At 41.0% G+C, this 27500-nt stretch overlaps 1 protein-coding gene across 1 annotated transcript in view; it reads left to right on the top strand.

The window, feature by feature from the left end:
- The window catches only part of LOC138003515 (cullin-associated NEDD8-dissociated protein 1-like), a 57250-nt gene that overhangs the window by 23792 nt on the left and 5958 nt on the right, over positions 1–27500 (top strand). The window contains exons 17-38 of the mRNA XM_068849621.1: positions 1–71; positions 1172–1265; positions 2571–2691; positions 4255–4386; positions 5758–5791; positions 6203–6302; positions 6977–7062; positions 7414–7470; positions 8095–8152; positions 9373–9458; positions 11136–11198; positions 11776–11871; positions 13247–13314; positions 14184–14278; positions 16860–16963; positions 18251–18318; positions 20036–20150; positions 22454–22528; positions 23395–23466; positions 23811–23927; positions 26098–26169; positions 27085–27195. The exon at positions 1–71 is cut by the window's left edge and continues 41 nt beyond it. Of these exons, the coding sequence (XP_068705722.1) occupies positions 1–71; positions 1172–1265; positions 2571–2691; positions 4255–4386; positions 5758–5791; positions 6203–6302; positions 6977–7062; positions 7414–7470; positions 8095–8152; positions 9373–9458; positions 11136–11198; positions 11776–11871; positions 13247–13314; positions 14184–14278; positions 16860–16963; positions 18251–18318; positions 20036–20150; positions 22454–22528; positions 23395–23466; positions 23811–23927; positions 26098–26169; positions 27085–27195 (1895 nt within the window). The remainder of the gene's footprint in view (positions 72–1171; positions 1266–2570; positions 2692–4254; positions 4387–5757; positions 5792–6202; positions 6303–6976; positions 7063–7413; positions 7471–8094; positions 8153–9372; positions 9459–11135; positions 11199–11775; positions 11872–13246; positions 13315–14183; positions 14279–16859; positions 16964–18250; positions 18319–20035; positions 20151–22453; positions 22529–23394; positions 23467–23810; positions 23928–26097; positions 26170–27084; positions 27196–27500) is intronic.

Below are 27500 nucleotides of genomic sequence, written 5' to 3'. Positions count from 1 at the left end.
CCTTCCTTGGTTGCATCTTAGCGCAACATCCGCCGAAGGTCTTCCATCCACATATTCACGTTCTCATTCCAGTAAGTTCTCTGTATATGAAAATTTGAAATTCACTCGACATATTTAAACACGAAATTGTACCATAAAGGCGTGGTGCCCTTGACACAAGGGGATGATCTGCCAAGCAACCGTGGACGCTTACAGAGCTCTGTGATAATTTATGCAATAAAAAAAGCCCCCTAAGTACGGCAATGTGTCCGTAATATGTAAAAGAGCGGTTTTCAATTGAGTGTCGAAAGTAATTAGCGAATTACTTTGGTTTTGCATTACTTCACTCAGTAATTGGTTCAAATTTCTCGCGCCACTTTTTTAACCAATCAGAAGTGAAACCAAAACCAATCGTGGCTCGCGGGTGCACATTTGTCCGCGCTTTGTGTTGGCTACGTGTAATAACTTCGAGCTTTGATTGGTTTACTGGATTGTCTCCGTCCTTTTTGACTGGCCAAAGTAATTATTTTGGTTTTGGTTTTACGACACTCGATTGAAACTCGCTCTAAGATGTTATCTGTTGTTCTTACTTTTATAGATCCCCAGTCACTTTTCTCGCCCCAGAAAACGTCTTTTAAGGGTTGTTTCTTTGTTGCTGTTTGCTGATCGCCATCTTGGATTGTCAGTCTTGCTTGAATTAATTCGAACAAAAACAGCGTGAATCGACCTCTTTATAGTGCGCCGTGTTAAAGAAACAGTAGAGAGCTTACGAAACGAGGACGACGACGGTTTGCTCACTAAACCTATTGTTTTGTAGCGTCGTCTTTGCCGTCGGCGTCGTCGTTTCGTAAGCTCCCTAGTATTGGAAGGAGCTGTTTTTAGTCAGTATGTGACGTTTTATGGGAAATCCTTAAAAGCTGTCACCAACTCTTTTCAACGCTGAACGCTTCGCGTTTTAATAGAAACGTTCTCTGGTGAAAAATTATCAGAAACAACGTGCACACAAACGAAACACTGCAACAACAAAACGCTACGCCATTTTATTGGAGGGTAGTTGCATTGCCAATTAAAGTACGTGGAAATGCCCGGGCAACCTCGCGGATCCCTCGCAAATATCCTAGGCAAAACCCCTGCATTGGCTTGGTTTTAACTTTGCCTGTATTGTATTTACTAGCGTGATTTATTTTTGTAGCCCGTTGTAGCAGCCGTAAGTGATCCGTTCTACAAGATTACTTCCGAGGCACTCATGGTAACGCAACAGCTTGTCAAGGTCATCAGACCACATGGTATGGAAAAAAAATGAGTTGTTTCTTTTACCTTGGACATAGTTAATGAATGCATGGAGATGGTTATGAAACTGGACAAGTTGCTTTATAAGGAGCAAGGATGGCACAGTCGGTTAGTGCGCGGCCTTGGTGCAAGAGATCCTGAGTTCGATTCCCGGATCTCGCATCCTTGTTTCGACTTCTGTCCTTTCCGTGTAGCTAAGTAGCTTTAAATACCCGTAAAACGGAACACTGATGGAGAGGGGGGAGTAAAATGAGCGCACCGTCGACCTCAGGTTTGTCAGTGATTAAAAGTTACTGTTACGAGTTATCGACGTTAAATAAGGTCTACTTTACTTTATTTTACTGCTTTGTTTCATGTTTTTGTCCGTATTTTTGGCCTTGACCCTGCATAAAACACACTTTTTTTTCGAGAAGATAACCAAATTCAAATCCTTCGATTAAATTATGCGCAACTACTTTGCGAACCCGTGCGAAGCGAAAACAAAAGATTATGCAGGGTCACGGTCAATTCAACATCGATTGCAACAACATCGTTCTCGCTTTCGAAAGTCCTAAGGTTTCATAACCAGTCCCTTGATTAACTATGCCTTGGAGAGGTGAAAAATGTAGATTTTTGAAGCTCTTTGTCTTTGTGTTTTGATGGAAAGTGCTGAGAAATTTATCCTTTTTTCTGTTTTTAAGATGTATGTCTTTTCCCCTGCTTGCAGAGGTGTCTTTTCTTTTTGCGTTCGCTGGGCTGACGAGTACGGGAAAAGACACCTCTGCCATGGGTCGAAACTCACTTTGATCCAACCGCTGTCCATAACCTTGGAGGGCACTCTTCAAACCGCTTGTCCCATGATATGTTTGCTGAATGTGATTTGAGCCCGCTGTGTCCCACGCATTCCTTTATATTAATTCCGCTGTTGTCAAGTGAGCCCACACAACATGAATTATCACGTGAGGTTTCGGTCGCTTAGTAACCGTCGCGCATGCTCAACACAGTGACTTTCAACCCATGGCAAAAGCTGTTGAAAAAGCCAGGTTCAGACCCATTTTAGGGCTTAACCATTTCACTCTTCAAGATTGATGGATAGAAATTTTCCCCTCACAAGCTCAATACATGGTCATGCAAACTGGTGACGAGAATAAAGAAGTTTTTCATCTGGTTTTTTCTTTGTCTTGATGTATCATCAAATTCCGATAACTGACATAAAAACTAATGTATTAAAGTCAGTAAGGATAATTCACATTCAGATTTTGGGAGTGAAAGGATTTCAATGCCAAATGCTGAGTTAGTTTACTTTTGCTTGCTACTTGAAGGAGTATCATCAAGCACATTTGAGTTCAGGGCGTATGTTAAGGACATATATGAGTGCACTCTTCTGAGGCTAAAAGCAGCTGATATTGACCAGGAAGTTAAGGAACGAGCCATTTCATGCATGTAAGTGGTGTAAAATGTGGTAAAAACCGATTCGCTTTAAATTGGTGCTCTTTCGTACCAGAACTCGCTTGCATTCTTTCCCTTGGATTTTGAAGCTGCAGTCTCTGTCAAAAGTGATGAGACATATTTTACAGTGGTTTTACTGTTGTTCATCCCTGCGCAGTCCTCCCCTCTGCTCCTGACGTATCCCTCCCCCTCCACCCTAGGAATATATTTATTTTTGTTTTATGAAGGGTGTAGCACAGAAACTGTGGTGCCGCGTCGGTGGGGAAATGAAACACAGAAATGGGTTGTTTATCAACTGAGTAGATAGCGGACCGTTGCTAAGAAAATACAGTAAGCCAAATTTGGTTTTGGTCATCCGTGTACGCCAGTGTGAAACTCTGTGGGGCAACCCGCGTTTTTTTGGCGGGAACATCTTTGATATTGGACATCCATGTTATGGTTAATTCATGACACCTGCCAAAACAAGGTATCCGCTTACCAGTATCACGTGGCCACATCGCGAGCTCAAGTTTAAAGCTGATCGAGGTCATTTTTTTCAAGTGGATCGCTGACCAGGTACTGGTTTTCGATTGGATCGCAGGCTCAAGACAGGTGAACTTATTGTAAGAATAAATAACACGGGATCTCCGCTTTTACGCTTGGCAAAATCTATATATTATGGTAAATTGACCACCGTGAAAGAAATTCGAAAGCTGAAGTTTCGAGCGTTTGCCCTGCGTCAGAGCGAATTTCAAGGGCTAACGCTAGATACGTCAGCTTTCGAATTTGTTTACGGTTGTCAATTTACCTTATCAACTCAGTTAATAAGCTCATTTCTGTGTTCCTAGATTTCTGTTGGGAAAAAAATCTTTGTGCCGGCGCCTATTTTTCGAGAACCACTCGTTAGAATTAAACGATATTTGGCACGAAAATACTTTAGAAAATAAGTAACTGGAGTATCGAAAAAAATTTGAACTTGAACAGAGGAAGTTCTAGATATTTCAGTGAACCCTTCAACAAGGGATAATTAGAGATCTCTGTGTCAAATTATTATTTAAATAGTGGTAACTTGTGAGCATCGATACAAGCTTGTTGCATGCAAATTATAAAGAAAATCTAACGACCAGATTTTCTGCAAATGAACAAAACCGATTTTAAAGGCCTGTTATATTTAATCATGTTGCCATGGCAACGGCATATACGTCAGCTTAACTATCGAAAAACCGAAGTTCCAAAGGATCAAGGGTTTTTGAGAAAAAGGCAAATGAAACATAGGTATCAAGCTGTGTTCAGCCACCTTAAAGGCAGCAGTGCTGCACAGAGTAAGTCTTGCTTAAACAAACAATACACTCTTTTTCGCCGCATGTGTCCTCTGGCTTGCAAGAGATTTATATCACGTGTGTTTTCTTTGTAAGTAATTAGTTACTTGTCTTGCATGTTAATTAGTCACTTACCTTGCAAATATCATTTCAATTTCCGGTTAACTGTCGCTTCTGATGATGTATGTTGAAGCATACGAAACGCTGCTTCCTTCCAATGTTGACAACTAAAATTGTAATTCACTTTTTTTTGTCGCAGGGGACAAATTCTATGCAGCCTTGGGGACGAGCTTAGTCAACAACTTCCACGGTGTCTTCCAATTTTCCTGGACAGATTGAGAAACGAAATTACAAGATTAACAACTGTTAAGGCTTATTCTCTAATCGCTGGGTATGTAAATGTTAATTTGCTGTTGGTTGGAGGAAACGAAAGAGGCGGAGAACTATCTCGTGGTTGATAATCCGACGTAGTTTGATGATCCACTGGTTTGGAAAATTTAGAAATTCAAAGACCCCATATTGAATTGTAACTTTTTAATGCACGTTCAGAATTTTTAAAACCAGTGGATCATCAAAGCACGTCTGTCTTGAAAAGCTGGCAATGCCGGTGGGGATGAAGGTAATTGCTGGCAGCCTGGGAAAATACCCAGCTGTCAGCTTTATTTTACCGAATGGAAAACTTCCTGCCATCTCGTAGATTTTTTCACTTCCTTAACCCATGGACTCCTGGGGGCTCCCCATTGACGAGTAAAATCGTCTGGCGTTCCACAGAGTAAAATACTAAGTCTGGCCGGCTTAGGCCTGTTTGGGTGTTAAAGGGTATGTTTTAGTTCAACCTCCTTTCAGATTTATGGTTCGATGGAGGATCAATATTTTACCTTTGATATGGGGTCAACTAGCGAGGCTCATTGACCAGCGGTGTCTTTTCTGTCATTTATGCTGTATAACCTGCTCCAAATCGAGTATGCTAGCAAGTTTTTTTTCAGTACGTGATCGATCTAAGCGGCCTCATTAAGTTTGTCACAGCCTTTTTAGAGGAGAACACGTAGTCTTCCTGATATAACTTAAAACCCAGAGTGGCCTTGATTACTTCCTGAAAAGCGTAAAAAAAAAACGGATTTCGGATCAGAAGGTACGATTAAATACCCCTTCGATTTATTTATTAAGACTTAAATTTTTATCCCTGCGCAATTGAAGTTTACTCCGCTACTTATTTGCATGTTATTGAATAAGAACAACTTTGACTTTATTCTGCCTTTTTCTTTAACGAGCTCTACCAATAGCTTTTATTTCAGTAGAGCCCGCGTTTCAGCGGTGTTTGTTTCAGAGCGAGCGTAAGCGAGGCTTTCGGGTCAACATTTGATCAGACATAATTTAGGGTGCGAAATGCGAAAAAAATTGATGAGTTCCTATTCAGAATTAACGTCTTTATTCCGAAGGATAAAAACTACGGTTTTTGAATGCCACAATAGTGTCACACATTTGGGGTCGTTTCTTCGGTTACCACACCCATAAGCTATAAAGTATCTCGCCATACCTTGCATGATAAAATAAAGCCCGACAAACTCAGATTACTCGGAAAAAAGCGAAGGAAATAGTCGAGAATCAAGAAATCACACAGTCCTCCGATGGTGTGACGCGAAAGCCTCGTTTTCGCGCCCTCAGAACTAGCCATTGTAAGTTTCAAATGGTAATATATTCTGCCATTACTTCCCGTGTTCCGTTTTGTTAAAGTGAAATTGTTTCTGCTTCCTTTTGTCAGATCTCCTCTTCGAATCGACCTTAATCCAATTCTGGTATGTTTTCCATTCGTGATAACTACTTAAGTTATTTATCACTCACGCACATGCGCACACCTTCTTTGAAGGCCCGATGTCACCCTGTTGTACCGGTTTTTCTGAAAAGAACCTCTTTGTGTCAACCTGAGCGAGATGGCGTTAGAATGGGACTTGAAGAAATGTTTTTTTTGTCAACCTTAGGACACGGTGTTAAAAATGTCACACGGAGGATTGATCATCCTGACGAATTTCTTTTAGTATCATCTCATTTGGATATCACCTGCGGGCTCAAGTGCATCTTTTGACCGAGTCTTGAACTAGTAACGCCAAAACTATCGAGGCAGTGTACCCTTAAATTTGCAGTCATCCAATAGTATTTTCGTACTGCCATATGACAGTATTTTATGTCAACGTTTTTATTTTTTCCAGAGTGATTCCATGCCAATTCTTGCATCCTTTTTGCGGAAGAATCAAAGAGCGCTAAAGCTGTCAACTCTTACGACGTTAAATGTCCTTGTCACAAATTATGGTGAGTTTGGCTCGAAAGGGACTCAGCACTGCAGAGTAGGGAGCTTAAGCACGCGCGTTTTTGAGACGCGGAGGGCAACCGGAAGTAAGCTATATTCCCTTTTAACTTGTCTTCACACAACCACATTTACATTGCTAAGTATCTTTTCTCCATTAGATATGATTCGTGTAAAAATCTGGGAGACACCACAGTCCTGGCACGAGAAATGTCCTCTTCCGGTTGCCGTCCGCTTCTTAGAAACGCGCGTGCTTAAGCTCCAATGTATTTCGTGTCGTTACCTCTACGTGATGCCCATTGACCTCCAAAAGGTCCACTTATGCCTAGAAATGCGAATAGTTAGATGATGAAGTTGAAGTCCTGAATTTTTCAGGCTTCTCTACACAATTGCAAAAAATGCGCTCACAAATGCGAGGATCATAGCTTTACTTGATTTCCTATCCGCAGTTCATATATGATCTATTTCATATTTCATTTCATCGTTGATTCATTCCTCACGGGAACATTGCTCCATGTGTCGAGCGTCAGACAAGTGTTACCGAGGTCCTGGGTTCTAGCCTTGCATGGAGCTCCAGTCTCCTGTCCTGTTGCTAAGCAACTAGCATATCGATGTCACTTGCCTTGTGACTACCTGAGTCATGTGATAACATTTTTAATTTGCCATCTCTGATTTACAGGTAATTTACTGACGCAGGAAAACATTTCAGGAGTGCTGACTGAAGTTCCGCCGCTTATAAGTGAGAGCGATTTGCACATTTCTCAGGTTAGCATTCCAGGAACAATCAGTGGAGACCTTCGCGGTTCACTGTGGACCTCATACCTCAGGTGTTTTTTTCGTGACAGATTGCGAAAATTTAAATATGTAATAGAAGTAGTCAGGCAAGGATTAAGGAGGTAGTGTAGCCCAGTGGTTGGGACGCTTGCCTTGAGATATGGAGATATCTATAGGATATTAAATGGCCGCGCGGAGATACGAAATTTTTCTTCGAGTTTCTTTCACGATCATTGGAGCATAGAAGGAGTCTTAGCACGAGAAAGTTGTGGCGTCAGATCAGATGTGGCGTTAAGAATGGAGGTTTAATTGATTTCTTTGGTTACGTCTTGTTTTTTTCAGCTTTCACTTACTCTGTTAACCTCTGTGGCCAAGATCCATAAAGACAGCATGGCTCAGGTAAAGTATGCAAAGAAAATGACTGTTAAGTTGACATTGGGTGTGTGAAACGTTTATTTAGTAAGCGAAGGGCTCTAACATAGCAAATTCAAATTTTGTCATTGGTTAGCTTGCGAACAATAAAATCATGAACCGGAAGTAAAAATGGCCGATGTGAGGCGAAATCAGAGTGTCTTTGTTGAAGCCACTTGAGCTCTTCGAATGTAATGCTTCTGAGCGCCGCCGTGTTAATTACTATTGACAGCTCATATATGAACTCCGGAAGTCTTAGAATCTAGGACTGTAGATACTGTTTCCAGAGCCCATCGTTGTCGTGCGAAGGCCCCGCCCGCTAGGAGAAACGATGGAATCTGGGAACCAGAATGGATATTGACATAGTAGTAAGAGGTTTGGAGCATTTTACGCGCATTTTATGAAATAGAAACTACAAAAAGCGACAAAAGTAGTTGGGACACTGTACCGGAAAGACCAAAAAGAACATTTTTAGAAGGGGAGGGGGTTTACAGGGACAGAGTAAAGGAAGGGGGTTGGGGGAATTTGGAATTTATCCGACATTCCAAAAAGGGAGATATGGCCTATTGTAGGCTTCATATATGCCTCATCGTTGTGCATGTTTGTTTGTAGGCTTGTTCTGCAACTCTGCCGGCCATTATGGGCTTGATTAGATCACCACTTTTGCAAGGTGAGGGAGTAATCTTCATTCGATGCGAGAGGAGGCTCTTCTTCTCATTTGCTTGGTTGGTAAGAGGGGTATCGATGGGTAAGGATGGTTAAATCTGGCACCAACTGGCCACAAAGGGAAATGTTAGGCTTATCAATGTATATATCAATGTTCGTGTATTTAGACAAATTATGGCCGACAAAAAAGTCGACTGCTCGTAATCCCTTCCCTTTTTGTCGAACTGTCTGCCTTTCAAATCTGTTGTTTGTTTGTCACGCAATCGAAAGAAACGGTCGAGGGAGGCTTGGGGAAAGAGGAGAGCCACTTCCCAAGCTCCGCTCGGCCATTTCTCTTGATTGCGTGACAAAATACGATGGATTAGAAAAGCGCTCAGCTCGACAGACTAATCAAGTGCGAGTAGTCCCATGAAACTATAGATAGTTAGATTGTTTACTGAAACACCCATTGCGGCCAACTAGAGTGAATAGGACATTTCCAGCTTGTGATCACTTGGGACATCTAAAATAGAGAATAAAATTTTAGATTAAGTTGCTTTGTGTTAGATGTCCCAGTTCGCAATTTGCGTTCCATTATGGCAGTTTTTGTACCATGTCATCACTAAGCTGCGAAAGTCCCATCACAGCAGGAGCCCTTGACTAAGACCGAACAACAGTCCTATGTTCCTGTCACGGCGTTTTCACTGACCAATTTATTTTTGGATTGAATTTCCCGCGAATGAGACTCCCACAGGAGCCCGATGACCAATTACAATAAACTAACTTGACGTCATAGCGCCACCGAACGGGAACTGCCATTGTTTTTCTTCGGAAAAAGAAGTCTAAAAATAGATCGATCTGTAAAAATGCCGTGACATAAGCTTAGTAGGGAGTTGTTCGCTAATTGTCGTGGGCTCCTTACTACAGATGTTTTACAATAGGGATATGTGCATTAGGTAAAAAGGAAATCCAAAAATTGATTACGATATTACTATAATAAAATGCAATCAATTGGATAAAAAAGTCTAACTGTACAACGAAGTGAAAGATGTAATTAACACTGGCAGAATACTGAGCATCGACGCATTGAACATGGTAAAACTTATCATGGATTTTTTTGGCCGTACTCTTTGGAATGGAAAACCTACGCATGCGTTTTAGAGACATACGACAACTGTTGAGTGTAGGCAACAGGTTGTGAGGTGTGCGTGGACGCTAAAACCCGATAAACTCGTTCTTGTGTAGGCGGAGCCCTGGCAGCCACTCTGACACTTCTAACCGAGCTGGTTATGTCTGGAATGAAAGGCCTGGGATTCAAAGATCTCTTCCAGGTATTTTCCGCGATTTAGCATCGCGTTAATTTTTTGACTCCTAATCTGAACGCTTATTCTCCTATCTGGTACCGTAGATTTCTTCGTTGACTAGTCATGAGAATTTAGTGTTACATCAAGATAATAATCTTGTGCCCATAATGATCTTCATTCTCAATACTTGTCTGCCTGACAGTGTATTGAAACTATGAGGTGAATTTACATATTGATCATTCGTGGGAATCACAGTTTAGCTCATTTCTTGCCTGTCAGCTACAGATATCGGACAACTTCTCAGGAGGTGAGAGACAAACAACTGAATATGACAATTTTCATTCTTTTGTGACGAGAGCAACCTGCTTGTCGTTCCACGCAAACGAGATTCAAAATCTCCCCATACAACAGAATTCTATGAGCAGAGAGACGAGTATCAAGTATTTATGAGTCAATGAGTCATGAGTCAAGAGTCAATGAGTCAATGGGTTAGTGCAGTTACTCATTACTCGTTAGTGCACTAACCCATAAAATGAAAGCTAAAATTTCAGAGAGTGCTTAGGCTTAATCACTGAAACGAGGGCTTAGGCTTAATCAATAAATTATTGCTATATTGACTGTGAGTCTCATTGACTCATTGACTCATGACTCATTGACTCATTGACTCATTTGACTCATAAAACATCCGTTCTCCAGAGGGACAGTTCATTTATTTGTTGTCCGCCGCTATCGGAGCTCGAAATTCAAGGGGACCTCTTGACAGGTTCTTTAACTCTTTTACTGCTATAAATGCCATTGACACTTGTAGATTTTTCTCTGTCTAACGCCTGACGATTTTACTCGTCAATGAGGAAGCCCTCGGCGATGAAAGGGTTAAATTAATTGGTGGTTTTCACGTGACGTCATGGCCGCCATGTTGGTGGACGAAAACAAAAGATCTCTCATCAGCTTCTTTTGTTCGTCCACCAGCAATAATTGTCCATTACCCCATTGGCACCTCATTCTCAAAAGATTGGTTGAAAACCACCGACTGAGTAAAGCACTTGTAAAATTTGTAAACGCAAGCTCGAGAACCGTTTTTCAGCATTTCACCACAAATATCGTTGACGTCATTGGCGGCCGCGTTGGTGTAATGAACAATAGCGAAAAAGTCTGTAAGGGAATTTGGCTCGATTATTATGCCAAACTCGAGCGACATTTTGCTTTTGTTTTTGTAACACCAACATGGCCGTCTAATCACGTGAGGGCAAGCCAATAGTAGCGCTGTTTCTCGTGACGTTACCCATTGTTGTTAATATGGTTGGCAAATTTGAACATCAAAAGAAATGTGACGTGACGTCAATGTTTGTAAACAAGAAATATCGCTATAGTTGTCTTCCGACCAATCCCTCTGGTGGTCGAACAAAAGGAGCAAATGAGAGATCTTTTGTTTTCGTCCATCAACATGGCGGCGATGACGCCACGTGAAAATAACCTATTTGGACTGGATTTCGTGTTTGAGAGATGGAAGGGAAAGTCGAGGCATAGAAAGTGGCCGAAAACAGCTTGAATGTTCAGCGGGCCTATGTCAAAGAGCACGAAACTCAGAAGTAGAAATGTACCGTTAACTCGTTCTTCATTCTGTACAAAGTCGCCCGACACTTGGTACGCTTAAAGGGATCTGTATGTTCTATAACTTAAAAGATCTTGTGTCTTTCGTTCTAGATGTTAGTGTCTCCGATATACTCCACAAGCCACGGGAACCAACAAATTGTTATCCACAAACAGGTTGGGTTAAAGAATAGGCTTTTTAATTTGCTATCGCAACGCAAGATGTCACGCTCGTTTCACGTGCCATTCACGCGTGGACGTTTCTTGAAATCGAGAGTTTCCTCACCAGCGACTTATGTGATAAATAGCTGAAGACACTGAATTGAGCATTCCAAAGAAATCGAATTTAACTTCGGGAACGTCATTAAAACTATAACTTCGCGTTGTTCTCGTTTTATGAGGAACTTTCAGACCATTGACGCGCCCGTCAACGAGAATTCCACAAAACAACAATGTCACTGGTTAAAATAAAGAGGAAAACATCGGAATATATTCTTGCAATACTCTTCACAACAACGGCGTGAAATCACCAAATTTGATGTTTTGGCGGTAACGTTAAGCATACCTTTCATCGATCTTCTGTTTTTACTCTGAAACCGCTCAGTTCTACCAATTTATTTTTGGGGTACCCCCTCCATAATGTACGACGTGAGCGATATGGAATAATCGCCGAAGACTTACGATCTTTCAAAGTTCGGACGTTTTCGTCTACGTCACCTTCGTAGATCTTTAAGTCCCTATTGTTTTTTTGCAGGCGTTTCATTCCATTGCCAAGTGCGTTGCTGCATTGTCCATGTCATGTCCCGCTGATGGAAAGTCCGTTGTCAACCAGTTTGTCCGAGATATCCAGGTGATTTGAGTAGGAAATCGTATGAACGCGAACTCATTTTGTGATTTATTATCACAAGTGATGTCTCAACTTTCAAAACATCAAGAGTGACCATAAATCACGAAATGCGCGAGAAAGTTTATACAATTTTTAATATATTATACACTCAAGAAAATTACTCCATCGCTGTATTTCCACGGCAACTTGCTTATTGCACTCTGTAACCTCAATTGCACTGTATAACCTATATATGCATTTGTCATTGACCAATCAGAAAAGCGATATTCTGTTGAGTATATAATAATTCATATTCGCATATACTACACAAGTGAAAGTGCTGTCCGCGCATTCTGATTGGCTTGCTGCGAGATGAATTGCAAGTACTATTCACCTATGAGCAAACAGAGAAAAACAACACAGGAGCAAATTTTGTCGATAAACTCCGTTTATTATTCAACTTGTACAGTATATACTAAAACAATTATTCATCTCCGTGTCGGTGATAATGGCGGATATTTACAGTCATTCTGCTATTTCACGTTATTTTAGAGTGTTTAGCGGAAATCTCTAATTAATCACGAGTTTGAAACTCGAAAATGGTAATGCGGAATTCCTTTACTGATAAAACTATCGTTACACCACGAGCAAGACGATTCTGAGCAAAAACGACTTTTATCCAGGCGATTTGCCATAAAAGTTGAAAAACGTCGGGCAGACGTTTTACAAGATTACCCAAATACAATCCGTTTCAATCTTGTCCATTTGTGTCCATCTTTGCTTTTCTTTCATATTGTTGTGTTTCTTTTATGTTGTTTCATTTTACTTTTTGGGCATTTTGGGTGTCATGAAATTACATCATGCTTGACATGGCCCCTTTAATGTACATAGAACTGTTTGTTGACACCCCCACCCCCACCCCCACCCCCAGGTCCCGTTCAATTTTAGTACTTTCTACTTAATCATTGGGATGTCAAAGAACGCGGTTGCAACAGGTTATTTTAAATGTTAACGTTGAATTAATAAGCAATTGATCAAAGTCATAGAGCGACTTTCAATCGAGTGTCGTAAAATCAAAACCAAAGTAATTACTTTGGCCAGTCAAAAAGGACGGAGACAATCCGGTAAACCAATCAAAATTCGAAGTAATTACACGAAGCCGACAAAGCGCGGGAAAATGTGCACGCGCCAGCCACGATTGGTTTTGGTTTCACTTCTGATTGGTTGAAAAAGTGGCGCGAGAACTTTGAACCAATCACTGAGTGAAGTAATCATAAACCAAAGTAATTTGCTAATTACTTTCGACACTCAATTGAAAACCGCTCTGTATCCCCGTAGTAGATTCAAAACGATCAGTAATACCATGTAATCTGACAGTTTGTCCCTTTTTGGTTCTCAGAGTTCCAAAGTTGCTGACCCGGTGAGGTTGTTTTCGCTGCTCTCATTGGGTGAAATAGGAAGACACGTGTATGTACCACTCAATTGGCCCAGTCGGAAAATACCATAATATTCTTTTTTTTGTCCATCCACATTTTGCATGAGCATTGTTGTTGTTTTCTCTTAGGACCAGTGTAAGTCCCAAGAGAAACTGGAAACAATGCTTGTGCAAAATTAAGGGGGGGAGGGGGGAGCAAACAAAGGGTATTATGGTATTTTCCGAAGTGGCCAATAGTCGTTTTGTATAAAGGGGGGGGGGGGACGGAAGGTTACAAGCTGAAGATTTTTTCCTTAGCGTATGGACATAATTTACCCCTCACCTAATCACTAGACCACTTTACCGCTAACTGACTCTTTGATAATGCTGTATTATCGCTCGGCAACAAACAATATTGAACAATGCAAAAGGTCGGTTACCAAACTTCACGTCAAAGCTAAAGATTTTAAAATCATTCTATGGGAGACTTAAATAAATCTCTTTTCTGAGAGTGCGGTTACGGTCAGGGTTAGGGTTGGGTTGAAAATTTCAAAGGAACAAACAAACTGGCCTTAGCCTCCACAAAGGACGGGAAACTCCCCAGGATTGACAAGGAAAGAACCCTTAGCAAAATTGGCGATGGACTGTGCGCAATGACGTCACAGCACAGCAAATGACTTTCCTTTTTGTGGAAGTTGCTTCTTATCAGCTATAGGGTGGTAGTAAAAAGCTTCCCCTCCAACCTTGTGTTCTCCTTTAATTTTCCTTACCTTTGAATAAAATGGTTTGGCTACATATTTTTCCTTTGAGAGCGTGAAAGCGCTTTTGGAGGAAAACTCTTTTCTCCAACCTATGTCGCCTGCATTTTTTAACGAATCCACTTGCCTTTCGCTGATGCTGTTGAGCTTTTGTTGTTTTGCAGTGACCTTAGCAGCCACAAGGATTTAGCTGTGGCCATTTTGGAATGTTTTTCGTCTCCTTCAGAAGAAATAAAATCGGCTGCTTCGTTTGCGCTAGGTTTGATTCAAATTCTGGTCTTTTTAATTTTGTGTCTTGATTTCGAGTGCAGTTTGGAATAAATAAGCACGAGTAAAGTTTTTGAAAGACAAAATTCCACGAGCCCGTAGAGCGAGTGCAATTTGTAGTCATAGAAAAAAAAAATGCCAGTGCTTATTTACTCCAAATTGCACGAGAAAAATCATGTGATTACTTAATAAAATACGTGAAAAATTTCGAGATGAGATTATCGTAATTAATCAAAGAAATGCACGCATGTCACGCAATCAGGCATAAATTGCTCCATCCGGGGCTCGCACTTGATTGGCCTTCTGAGACTTTCTTTGATCATTGACCAATCACAATGCTTGGTTTGTTACCTCTTTTCTGCACTGTGTTACCTAAAAACTGCATTTCTCTTAGCTAATCAGAATGGAGAAAATTTTCTATTCATGTTGTTAGGGAATGAATTATTGAGATTTGGTGTTGCGTTTTACTTGTGTATAATGAGCCTTATTCGCTCGGCGGCCATATTGGACGTAGACAATAGATTTCGTATCCCGAGCCTCGAGTTGAAATGTTTGGGAACGAGTTTCGGTGCGCAAAAACAAAAGTTTTCAATCCCTCGGGACTCAACATGGCCGCCGTGTAATTAAGACCAAAGCAAGAATATTATTGGTTAAAAAAGGAAAAAATTGTGCACGTGTTGCACGCATTTTAGTGCATTTCTTTGCCGTACTACACAAAACGACAACGTGATATCACCAAACCTTAGGTTTTGGCGACAACGCGAGCGTTCAACAAGGAAGAGTTCGTTTTTGTATCTTTACTTCAAGACCGTTCGTCCCCATCCAGTTACAGCCGGGGTAGTTTGCCCGTAATGTACATCGTGAAGAAGATAGCGTCATCGCAAGTATTTCGCGATTATTCTAACGTGACGTGACGTGACGTTTTCGTTGACGTTCCCGTTGTCCTTGCTCAAACTCCCTATTAGCGCTCAAGGGCAATACAATGGAAGTGCAGGTTATAATCCACCCTGTGAGCAGAGCCTGTCTAAAATTCATCAGAGGGCGAGCAAGAGAGGCTCTGCAGAAATTGTGTCAAGTCTTTTAAGTCGCTGCAGCCCAAGTTTCTGGGCTGGTCAAACCGGTGTAGTCAGTGCGCTCATCGTATTTTTGACAAGGGGAAGGTCAAAATCAATATGGCGTCTAGGAGTGCGATCGAGACTTGGCCTGGGTTTGAAACTGTCTCCAAGCAACGGCTTGCGCATACTCAATAACGACTTGACACGATTTGTACAGAGTCCTTTCTTCCTCGTCGAGATAAGAAATGCTCTGCTGGCAGGTGGTTATAGACGTAAGGGAGATGAAAGTGATCTTTTATGAGAGGCAATTGCTTAAATTGTCCAGATATCTGAGAGAATCACTCCAATGTCCCTCTGTTACCGTCACAAGAAGCCTACGCAACGACAATGGTCAGATAGAGCGGTCTTCAATTGAGTGTCGAAAGTAATTGGCGAATTGCTTTGGTTTTGCATTACTTCACTCAGTGATTGGTTCAAAGTTCTCGCGCCACTTTTTCAACCAATCAGAAGTGAAACCAAAACCAGTCGTGGCTCGCGCGTGCACATTTTCCCGCGCTTTATGTCGGCATGTGTTGCATGGATGGTTCTTTGAAGTAACTTTTTCAATGTAAGTCTGACATCACTTCAATCAGAAGACGCATGCGCAACTAGTCCCAGTCCTCTGCCGTGCGTTTTAGTAAAAAACGTGTAAAAACTCTCCGGACACGAAAGGAAGAGGCGGTTTTTTCATTGTATGGGAACCGTCACATCATTTTTCGTAAACTGTAGCATGGAATTTCTATTTGGACAAAAAATGGAACTGATATTTTGACAAGTGTATCACAATGGTGGGCCTTATGACGTACGTCATACTTTTTTTGTGAAATGTTTTGTTTTGAATCCATGCTACAGTTTTTGTGTTAGAATGTTCTCATACTGTTGCGTTAAATTTTTGTGAAAAACGTACTTTTTTTTTTAGTTAACTCGCTGAGTTTTTAGGCATTTTCTGTTTTGACCACATGATTTACCAAATACGGATGTGAGTCGAACCTGCCAAAGAAATGTTTAAAAGGATACGCTTGGTGAATAAGGACAACTGTAGAGTTAAAGGAATTCGAGAAATGACTATTTGAAGGAGTCCATAGCAAAGGTTTGGTAGTTAAGAGCCACCCCCTGAGGAACCTGGGGGGGGGGGGGGGGAGCAAACGAGGAAACGTTGCGGAACCATTGCTTCCCAAAATGCTTTCTCGGCGCGCAAACGAGGAAGCATTTGCTGATTTTGCTTCCTGGGAGGCAAATTTTGTTTCCGTAACAAATGTTCCCAAGGGCCGCAAACGGGAAGCATTTCCTTCCGCAGCATTGTTTCCTCGTTTGAAACTGGGTTTGAAACTCTCCTCGTTCGCCCGGCCTTTACACTTAACCTCATTTACAAGAAATAGGCAACAAATTATTTGACTTAAAGAGCCACTTCGTTGTGGATAATGTATAAGTGCTCTTTAAAGGATAATCAGACACTGACAAAGATTTGTTCTATCTTAGGCAAAATTGCTGCTGGTAACCTGAAATTGTACTTGCCATTTTTGCTGAAGGAGATTCAAGCAAATCCGAAAAGACAGTATCTTTTGCTTCATTCTCTCAAGGAGGTTTATAAGTGTTTGATTTATATTCTTTTTTCTTCCTGCGTCTCAGTATAACTTTTTCCCTGCAAGCAGAGGTCTCTTTCCTTTTATTTTATTTTTATTTTATTAACTTTGCCAGTCAAGCAGGCAGAGCGCCACAACAGCTTGCGCCAATTACTGTGGCCCCTTTTTTTACCCTCCCAACCATGGTACACAACAGAAGACGGACCACAACAACGGGAACTACGTGCCCTACTCTTAGCGACAAGTGTGTGGGTTCTTTTACGTCCCACAGGATTATTAACATTGAAGGGTTGTGAGACGGCACTTCCGGCTTATCGTCCTTATCCGAGAAGACTTGAAAGTCTAACCATTTGCAGATGTATTTACAAAGGCAGCACTTTCTCCTCAGTTATTTAAAGACCCTGAGTGTTGGTCCGGCCGGAATTGAACTCGCGACCTCCCGCGTGACAGCCCGGTGCTCAACCAACTGAGCCACCGGTGCGCGGTTTTTGCGTTCGCTGGGCTGACGAGTACGGGAAAACAGACATCTGCCATTGGTCGAAACTCACTTTGATCCAACCGCCGTGCACAACTTTGGACGGCACTTTTCAAACCGCATGCTCCTTGATATGTCTGCTGACTGTGACTTCAGCCCGCTTTGTCCCGCGCACTCCTTACCTTAATTCCGTTGTGGTTAACTGAGCGCACACAATATGAAGCATCACGTGAGCATTCGGTCGCTAGGTGACCGCTCCGCATGTTCAACACAGTGCGTGCGCGGGTGTCTTTTGTTCACGTGGCACGTTCAAAGTTCAGCGGCGATTTCCTTGCCATCCGTTATCGCCGTACCTGTGTCTTTTCGGCCGGCTTTGTGCTGTTATGTGTTCTTCCACGTTTTTGGCAAATGATGGCTGCGTTTACACTCGTTTCACTCTCTCGACATCAAAGGGACTCTATCATGGCGGTGCAGTTGATTTTGTGTAGTTTTACCAATTACTCGCCTCTTCTCGCTATGCAACTTAAAACGTTGACCCAAACATTACTTATAAACAACTCGAATCAAAAATATCAGTCAAGCATACATAATTTAAGTTACAAGCAGTAGAGATAAATTTTAAAGCACTTTAAGGTTGAACAGTTTCAAAACCCAATTGCAATCCATTTTAATCTTCTTCAATTTTGGCCATCCCTGCCTCCTTTTGTATTTATTGTGTTTTATTCAAGCCTTCCTTTAATGTTTTAAGTTGTTCCTTTTGCGTTTCACTTTATTTCGTTGCCTAGAACCTGGAACTGTTTTTTTTTTTCCAGGTAATATCTTGTGAAGCTGGAAGTTCAACCGGAGTGGAAGCCTTGAGACCGTTCATAGGCTCCATATGGTGAGATTTTTGGTTGTACCAACGGGGGTGGGGTAAAAAATACGTTCCCGGGAGTACGTAATACACCCTTTCGTGGGCATTTTGTTCTCTTTTCCGTTGCGAAAGGTTCGTTTCGGTTCTGCTTCCTTCAGCGCTTCTCGTAACGCAAGCAACAACCTTTAAATTTGTCACGCATGCGTTAACATTCCCAGTTTACCGTACGAAACGGAATGAAGTGGTTATTTTATATGAAACTAAGGTGCTTTGTTGGTTGGGAAACTTTGTTTTATCAAACGATTTGATAAAGAGCGAATAAGAATTCCCTCTGACGAAATATATCTTATTAGATGTTTTGATGTGTATTATCGCCGAGTATTTTTTACGCGTTGCGCTGTGTTTTGACGAGCCTGCTAGGGCTAGTCACATTATAAACAATGAGAACAAATACTCAGTGATACTACACACAAAGACATCTAATAAGCTATTTATAATCCCACTTTTTCGCACTAAATTTATAGCAAGTGACAGATTTGTGCGTGACAAGCGCGTGGCAAACTTCAGCACCTAGTCAAACCGATCTCTTCTGTACAATAACCAAGTTTATTATGTGACTAGCTCCGTGAACGGGCAAGATGAACCAAATCCCGCGCAGTGATTTGCTACCCGAGCTGGTAAGATGGAGCGCTCGGGATTTCTCGCTTGGTCCCGCAAGATCGAAGATCGCTGTCACGGGTGTTTTATCCCACATAATAAAGCCTTTTTTGACCAAGCTTGTTCGCTCAAGATGGCTGGATATTGGCCTCGTTCAAGTTTTGCGTGTTTACGCAATAAACCGTATGTACAATAACCGCTAACTGAATATTTGTACTCGTTTTGTACGTTTTCTGTACAATAATTACTACAGATAGATAATAAATAAGGGCTAATACTCGAAACTTCAGCTTAAGAATTTCTTTTACGATGGTTCATTTGCCGTTAGCAACTCGTTAGACAAAACCAAATATTCCTGTTTACTATTGCTTGAAAATTCGGACCAGAGAGGTTTACAGCGTTGCCATGGCATCGCGTACTTGTTTCTCACACTGTTGTGAGAATTTCGACCCGATCGAACAATCGGAATAAAAACTGATTTGAGATCAGATATTGTTTGATGCTACTCTGATTCTGATGTGAAGATTATAATTCGTCAGGGGTGATCTGATGTTATCGAAAAAGTTCTTTTATATGCTACCAGTTTACATGAAGACACTAGACGGGAGTGTCGAATCGTTGTCTTTGAATTATAACCTTTTAGGCTACATTCAAATTTCTCATCAGACTACATCTGATTGTCAACCTTGCCTTGGTTGCTCGAAGTATGGTTAGCGCTAACCAGGTTTCTTGTTAACAGACTTTAACTTGTAGCTTCCACAGTGGACCATTGATTTAAAGGTATAAGGTAAAGGTCCTTATTTTACGTGGGTAACACGTGACAGTGAACTAGAGTTACTGATTAACTTGTTACCATCGCTGCGAACTGCCAAGGAATTAGGAAATTTACTTCGTTAGATTGGGGTTTTTATGTATCGAGGTTCTTTTCCATACAGTTATACTGCTAGTGGAATCAAATGGCGAGGAAATCGGTAGATCGAGGTTTCGCTACAAATCTGAAAGAAAACAGATTTTCGTTACTTGTTTGTCTATTCATATATTCGTATTTCAAAGACGAACAGGGTCTTGATGTCTCTTTCTTTCGCAGGACATTGCTGTTTAGTCACTGTGAAAGCACAGAAGAAGGAACGCGAAATGTTGTAGCTGAGTGTCTTGGTAAACTGACTCTGGTAGATTCACTTCATCTGCTTCCTCAGCTTAAGGTGCGTTCTCGGAAGACTGGGAACTTCTCACAAAACATTATTTATTGAGCATCGTTAATTCGGTAAAGGGAACCTTCATTCTTACTAAAAGGTACTGTCTTCAACCGGAAGAAATTATGACCGTTTAGCAATAATGAAGTTTCCAACAAATTAATTAATTAATTAATTAAAATTAATTAAATTAACTCCGGTTCTCAAGTAAAGATGGAACAGCGGCATTTATGCACCAGTCAATGTTAACCCCCGCACCCCCCCGGCCGGGACATAGCGGGGCATTTGCGGGGAATTTTCCGTTATTTGACGAGCGAAAGGGCCGCAGGTAGGACTTTGACCTCTTTTGCACGTCATCCAAGAACAGCGGGGGAGTGGAACGGTATATTTTCCACCGAGGTGGACTGGGTCAAGAATCGCTAGTCCGGCATGATGGCGGCTTTTGGCCATGAAAAGAAAATAAAAGTCGTTTTATCTTAATCACCTTATATCTTTGGCTGAGTATGCCATCCCATTCTATGAAACAGTGTGTTTGTTCAAATTTTGAAATACATTTTTAAACTGCATTTACTAACACTTAACCCTCTTCTACTAGCATGTAGAATTTACTATTTCTCTTAAATGTTAACAGTAGACTATAAAGACACCACAAACATTTTATACCATTTGAAAAGCATTGTATGCGGTGAAGTGTGTTACTTGACAAATAAAGTTTAAACCGTTTACATTAGCCTGTGTCTTTCACTCATCAAGAGCGGGGGATGTGAGCGGGGTCGTTACCTTCAATTAGAGGAAAAACCTGACCTTAGGGTGCGGGGCATTTTGCAACTTTAGAAGTGACCGCTTGTCAAATGCCCCGCTATGTCCCGGCCGGGGGGGTGCGGGGGTTTACATTGACTGGTGCATTACTCCAACCTTGAAAGAATGCTCATCCTGCGGACACTTGTCTTATTAAATAAGGAAGTTATCCTCGCACTTAACTGGACATTTTAAGCAATTGTCTCTTATAAAATTTTTCAGTTGTCTAGAAGAGACAATTGCTTAAATTGTCCAGTAAGGCCCGATCCAAACGCCGCTCCGCTCACGAGCCGAACCTAACTCGATAAAGTTCGACTAAAGAGCGACTTTGGAGCGACGGCTGATTCATACGCCGTACCTGGGTCGAACCAAACTAAAATCCATACAATGGTAAAGCGGCCTTGGTACAGGTAAAACTTCGGAGTGTATTGTGGTAAGATTATAAATTATCACAATGTATGCTTTAGGTTCGGCACATGACAAGAGCGCCGTGTGAATCAGCCGCCGCTCCAACGTCGCATAGTGCGGCAGACCCTGCCGAACTTAAAGGGGCTAGGTCACGCAATTTTAGGCAATTTCAGTTTCAGCACTGATCGAATCGTCATAGAATTAACTAAAATATCAAAATAACTGTTCAAAACTATAGAAGATCTCTAACAAAACGCAGGGAAGCCAAGAAGGGACATGGATGGACAAAACTGGAGAGGATTGAAATGAATTGAATTTGGGTAAATTTGAAAAACGTCGGCCCACCGTTTTTCAAAATTACATCAGTCTATATTAAAATGTCATTTACAAAGCTGGAAAATCATTCTCAGTTGTTATGTGGCCTTGATTTTGAAAATGAAAGACTCATGCTCTGCCAATTTGACGTTTAGAGCTCACAATTGACAAAATTATACAAAATGGCCTAAAATAGCGTGACCTAGCCCCTTTAACGTTGTTGGCCGCTCCAATCCTAACCTGCCGAACCAAACTGATTCAAACGCCGCTCTTCTGTCGCTCTTAACTCATCAGTTAGGTTCGGCGCATTGACTATTTTCACCACCCCATAATGCAATACGTTTTGAGGGGGTCTTTACATAAAAACAATACAAGTCAATTACTCTTGGGACTGTATCATGCTTCAGTGAACTGGATATCCATTGTTTTAATGCAAATAACCCCCCAGAATGAACTACTGTATTACGGGATTGGTGAAAAAAGCGAATGAATGGAGCGGCGTTTGGAACGGGCCTAAGCCGCACCGCAATAAGATACATTTCTTATATTCACTTGTCTTATTGCAAGAAACACGTAACGTAGCATGTGCTTTGACTTGACGTAACACTTTGTGTTGGACATCAAAATTGGTTTCACTGCACCTGGCGTTTCTTTTCTCTCCCATCTTCCTCTCTGTTCATGCTTACCTCCCTTCTGGTTATATACCCACCCCTCCCCTCCCCCTTTCCTTACTGTCATGAAAGATAAAGAAGAGAAATGACCTATCCTCTCTTTGTTTCTTTGGATGGCAGGATTATCTTAAATCGGAGTCAGCCTTTGCAAGAAGCACTGTCGTAACAGCTGTAAAGTTTACCATTTCCGACCAGGTTAGAGACAAGAATGAGCGCCACTTCACGTCACTTCTTGTTTGTCAGTACTGTTTAACATTGGTGCATCCACAGATTTTTCAAAATGGCGGCGATGACGCAATACCAAGCCGCATATTCGTCATGTTATTCGTATATTTAACAACTATTCACCGAAGGGGAGGTGGCTAGTGGTGGATATTGGTTGTTTTAGTATGTACTAAAACAGTGAGATAATATAGCACAATAAGATGATTTTAACTCATTTATTCATCCAAAGATTACAACATTACATCGAATAACCAACCAACGCGCGCACTCAACGCTAAATGTATATATTATTATGAGATGCTTTGGTGTATAGACCTTATTCATAAACGGCGGTCAATTTATAATTCTTTTGTCGAAGTGCAAATTAGCCTACCAAGCCTCGATACCATACAGTGAATTGAAAAGAATTCTTGCTCTAAAATGAGGCTTGGTAGGCTAATTTGCACGTGGACAAAAGAATTATAAATGTGACCGCCATTTATGAATAAGGTCTATAGTATCGCTGAGTATTTTTACGAGTTGTGTTGTATTTTGACAAACCCGCTAGGGCTTATTATCAGACTTTTTTTTTCGTACTAAATTTGAAGCAAGTGAGTTGTAAACAACCGAGAACGTGGTGACAGATTTGTGCGAGATGAGCGCGGAGCAATGTCAGCACCTAAACTAGTCAAACTGGTTCTCTACTGTACAATAACTTAGTGTGCAATAACTAACTGTACAATATCGCGGAATATTTGTGTTCGTTCCGTGGGTTTTCTGTACCATAACTAATACAGTTGAATAATAAGATAACATATTGAAGGTAAGTCGCATTGTTAAGTGTCCTTCTTTTCCAGCCTCAACCCATTGATAGTCAGTTACGAGGATGCATTGGAGACTTTCTGCGAACTGTACAAGACCCCGACTTGGTATGTCAGAGCCTATGTTTCTGACCATTTAACAAACCGATTGTGAGTGACAAAAGGTAGAAGTGATCTTCGCACTTAACTGGACACTGCAACCTTTCGTCTATAACCCTCACTTCAATTATAACTGTATGGCTTAGTAGCTCAGTTGCACCAGCATCGCAGAGGTCATGGGTCATGGGTCATGGGTTCGAATCCAGTTGACGCCACCTGAATTTTTCAGAGGAGTACATGTGACTCAAATAATAGCTGCTGATTGGTCATAACTTTGATAAAAGATAATTAATTTTACAAGTGTTAATATTGGTCATTCGTGGAGTGGAAACACGATGCTTCTTATTTTTCAGAATGTTCGCCGAGTGGCTCTTGTCACTTTCAACTCAGCAGCTCATAACAAACCAAGTTTAATCCGAGATTTGTTGGATCAAATCCTACCACAGCTTTACAATGAAACCAAAGTCAGGGTATGCAAACTGAGATTCTCTCTAATGCCGGATCTTCCCTTATTTTCTTATGGAAGTAGTTGGGAGAAATGGAAAGTCCTGACAACTTTAGAGAAATAGGCCATTTTCGAATTCTCACAGCTGGACTGGATCTAGCATGAAATGGAGGCTATTGCGGGCAAATTAATTTGCATTTTAAAAGATTTGCCCGCATTAGCCTCCATTTCATGCTAGATGCAGTCGGTCTGTGAGAATTCGAAAATGGTCTATTGAATAGACATTAGAACAATGACAAGTAGAAGCCTACTAACTCTACATCTTGGCAAACAGAATTGTTTGCAACATTGCCGGTGAATTAAGCTTATGAAACATGAAAATCAATTAAGTTGTCCAAAACTGAACCCGGAAGTTCTTTTTTCACTCCAAGAAATCTTCTCATTTATTAGAGCAATAGGTATTTGTGTTGATGAAATCCTCAAATGTCGTTGAATTTCCTCAGAACAAAAATTCTCTCTTTCATAAATGAAGGTTACTGCATGCACACCGACACGTGTCCCGTTTGTTCTCAATATTTGCTACCTTTCTCTATCAACTAGATGCATTATGTGTTGGAGTAGCATTATTTGTAGGTTACGGTAATTGCAGCTGTTAGTTATCACTTGAAGAGCAGTCTAGGGGACACTTCGTGATTTTTAATTGTCTGTAATGTTGAATCTGGGGAGAAGAGCGATGGGACACTTCGTTACGCTTATTGAGATCGGCGTGAATCAAATGAATAACCTGCAATAACAATGACCACAACCAGGTTTTCTGAGCCCGCGAGACTGAGCACCCTCAGCAAACCATTGTTTTAATGAAAACCGCTGGTCAGCAACCTTGGTTCTGGTCATTGCTGTCTAAGGTCTTCCAAATCAATTAGGCCATTTCCGAGTTCGTATCTGCCTCCTCTTCAAAGCGAGTCTAAGTGCCAAGTTTTTGTGATGGTAATTAGTTCTTCTTTACATATGAATGAAAACTGACTTTCATGAGTAAAACCTCGCACTTAGACTCGCTTTGAAGAGGAGGCAGACATGAACTCGGAATGGCGTATTTCTTGCCTTTCTGGACGTAGCTGAAAATTCTGACAAAAGTTCGGTTCATTACCGAGCCGGTGAGTGGCGCGAGTCAGTTCTATATTTGATGTCACAGACTGGTTTGCATTGGTGTTTTCAAAGACGCTTTGCATTGCAGTGAAGATTGTGTCGACGTTCAAATGGGGGATAGACCCACCCCTGTCACCAGTTCTTGAATCAACATATTCCGGTTTTTTCCCTACTTGAGAAGGTCACAGAAAATCGACAATTTTACTCAAGCAAAACATTTGCTTTTTGGCAACATCTACTTTAAAAGTTGAGTAATTTTTTAATGGAGGAAAATTGGGGGTTTAGTGCCTTTTGATGTTAGTAGGTGATGGAAAGTAAAATACCACTGGGTTTCATCTAAAGCCATGAAAATCATTTTCACTGTCACGCGACCAAAAAGTAAATTCAAACCCGTTTCATGAAAAAGGCCAAGAACTAAGAATGTTGAATTTTTAAACCGCCCTCTCCAATTTTCGGGTCTATGCAGTACATCGTTTCTGAGTTATTTGTCGAAGCGTTTCACGCAACTTTATAGAGTTTTGTATGGAGACGCCTTGTTGGTGGATCAAAGTGCTCCACCAATGTGGCGGCCTATAATCAACGAAACATGTGGAGTTCACTTTGCGATGAAAGCGCTTCCTTTTCGCTCATGATATGAAATACATGTGTATTAACACATCTCCTGATGTACTTGAAAGGCTCAAACTGCTGAGATTCATAGGCACAGACTTTTTTTTTTTCAACCAAATAGCTTTGTATCATGGTGTCATGCATGGTGACTATTCAGGAATTCAAAATGCTCTATTTTGAAAATGAAAAACGTCACGGAACTGGAAACTTCACAAAATAAAATTTCTGTAGGTCTTCTTCAACCTCCTTTAGATAAAAATTTAGAAGACCTTGCGATTTTGATTTTAAATTTAATGACGTCATCTAGTGACTTGTAGTAAATTCTGACTCCTGGTGTAATAGATAATAGTGGGATTTATCCTTTTTATTATGCGTCAACACATTTTTAATTTTCTTTTTTGTTGCTTTCGTTATTAACGTGCTTTTCGTTTTCTTTATAGAAAGAGTTAATTCGCGAAGTTGAGATGGGTCCTTTTAAACACACTGTGGATGATGGTCTAGACATTAGAAAAGTATGTACAACGGCTTGCCTGGGGAAAGGACTTTTGAAAGGCGGGATGTAGTTGTGCCGTAGTGGTGAGAGCACTCTCTTCCCACCAATGTGGCCCGAGTTAAATTCCCAGACTCGGCGTCGTATGTGGGTTGAGTTTTTTGCGGCTATACACTGCTCCGAGAGATTTCTGTCCGGGCACTCCAGTTTTCCCCTCTCCTCAAAACCAACATTTCAAATGTTTTATTTGATTTCAGTTTACAGTGTCCCCAATAATAAGTGCTACAGCGCTAGAAGACTAGGCTCTTAAATAAAGTTCCTTCCCTTTCCCCTTTCCTTTTGTATTCTCCTTACAATTTCAATGAAACGGCAGTCAGACAGGTATTGAGAATAAAGATAATTATCAGCTTAAGAGGAGGCGTGACCTTGAAATAACACCAAATTCTCCTGACTACGCAACAAAGAAATTTATATGATACTAGTTAGGAGAATGAACATTTTGATCTTGGGAATAAAAGTATTAAATGACTCAAAGCCTTACATCCAGACACTGAAAATACTTGTCTAATGGTGACGTTTTGTACCCGAACTACCTATTTCTGCATTATGCTTTAAATGGCTCGAAGCCTTACATCCAGGTACGTGTTTTAATTTGGATTGCTCATTCCGGCGCAAGGGAGCTTAAAGGCTTATTTAATATAATAAGCTGCATTCCCACACAGCTGTCCCTCACACTGTATTCTTAATCGATTGAGTTATGGCTGACCGTGAAATCAAAAACTCTTCCTCGTTATAAATGGTCTGTTAGTCGAAATTAAAGCTTAAATTTCTACCATTCGGTTAATAAGAAAACGTACTTTACAAATTTAAGAAAACAGTGAAGTGATATTCTGGTCGTAATGTCTCTTTTCACATTGTGATCTTGTACTTCGATCAGGCTGCTTTTGAATGTATGTACACACTGTTGGACACGTCCCTGGATAGGCTCGATATCTTTGAGTTCCTAAGTCACGTGGAAGATGGCCTCAAGGATCATTATGACATCAAGGTATTCACGGTCACGTGGTTGTTCTGGTCAACTGTTTAACAGGCCGATTAGTGAGCACTTGTTTAAGCCGTTAATATTATATACGCAAACAGAGGCACGTGACCTTGAAGCGTGTAACTTGCAACTCTTTTCCTTGGAACAAAGCTGAGAAACCAATCTTAAGCCAAATATGGACAAAAATAAGATCGATGCTGCACGCGCGAGAAAACACGCTAGCTACGCTGCATCCAAATAAAGAAATTTATGAAACTCAAAAAAAAAATTTATCTCTGAATCAGAGATAAATGCTTCAAGGTCATGAGCTT

The sequence above is a fragment of the Montipora foliosa genome, chromosome 5 (assembly GCF_036669935.1).
Source record: "Montipora foliosa isolate CH-2021 chromosome 5, ASM3666993v2, whole genome shotgun sequence".
Lineage (NCBI taxonomy): Eukaryota > Metazoa > Cnidaria > Anthozoa > Scleractinia > Acroporidae > Montipora > Montipora foliosa.
Note: the sequence above shows the minus strand (reverse complement) of the source record. Positions and strands in the feature narration are given on the sequence as shown.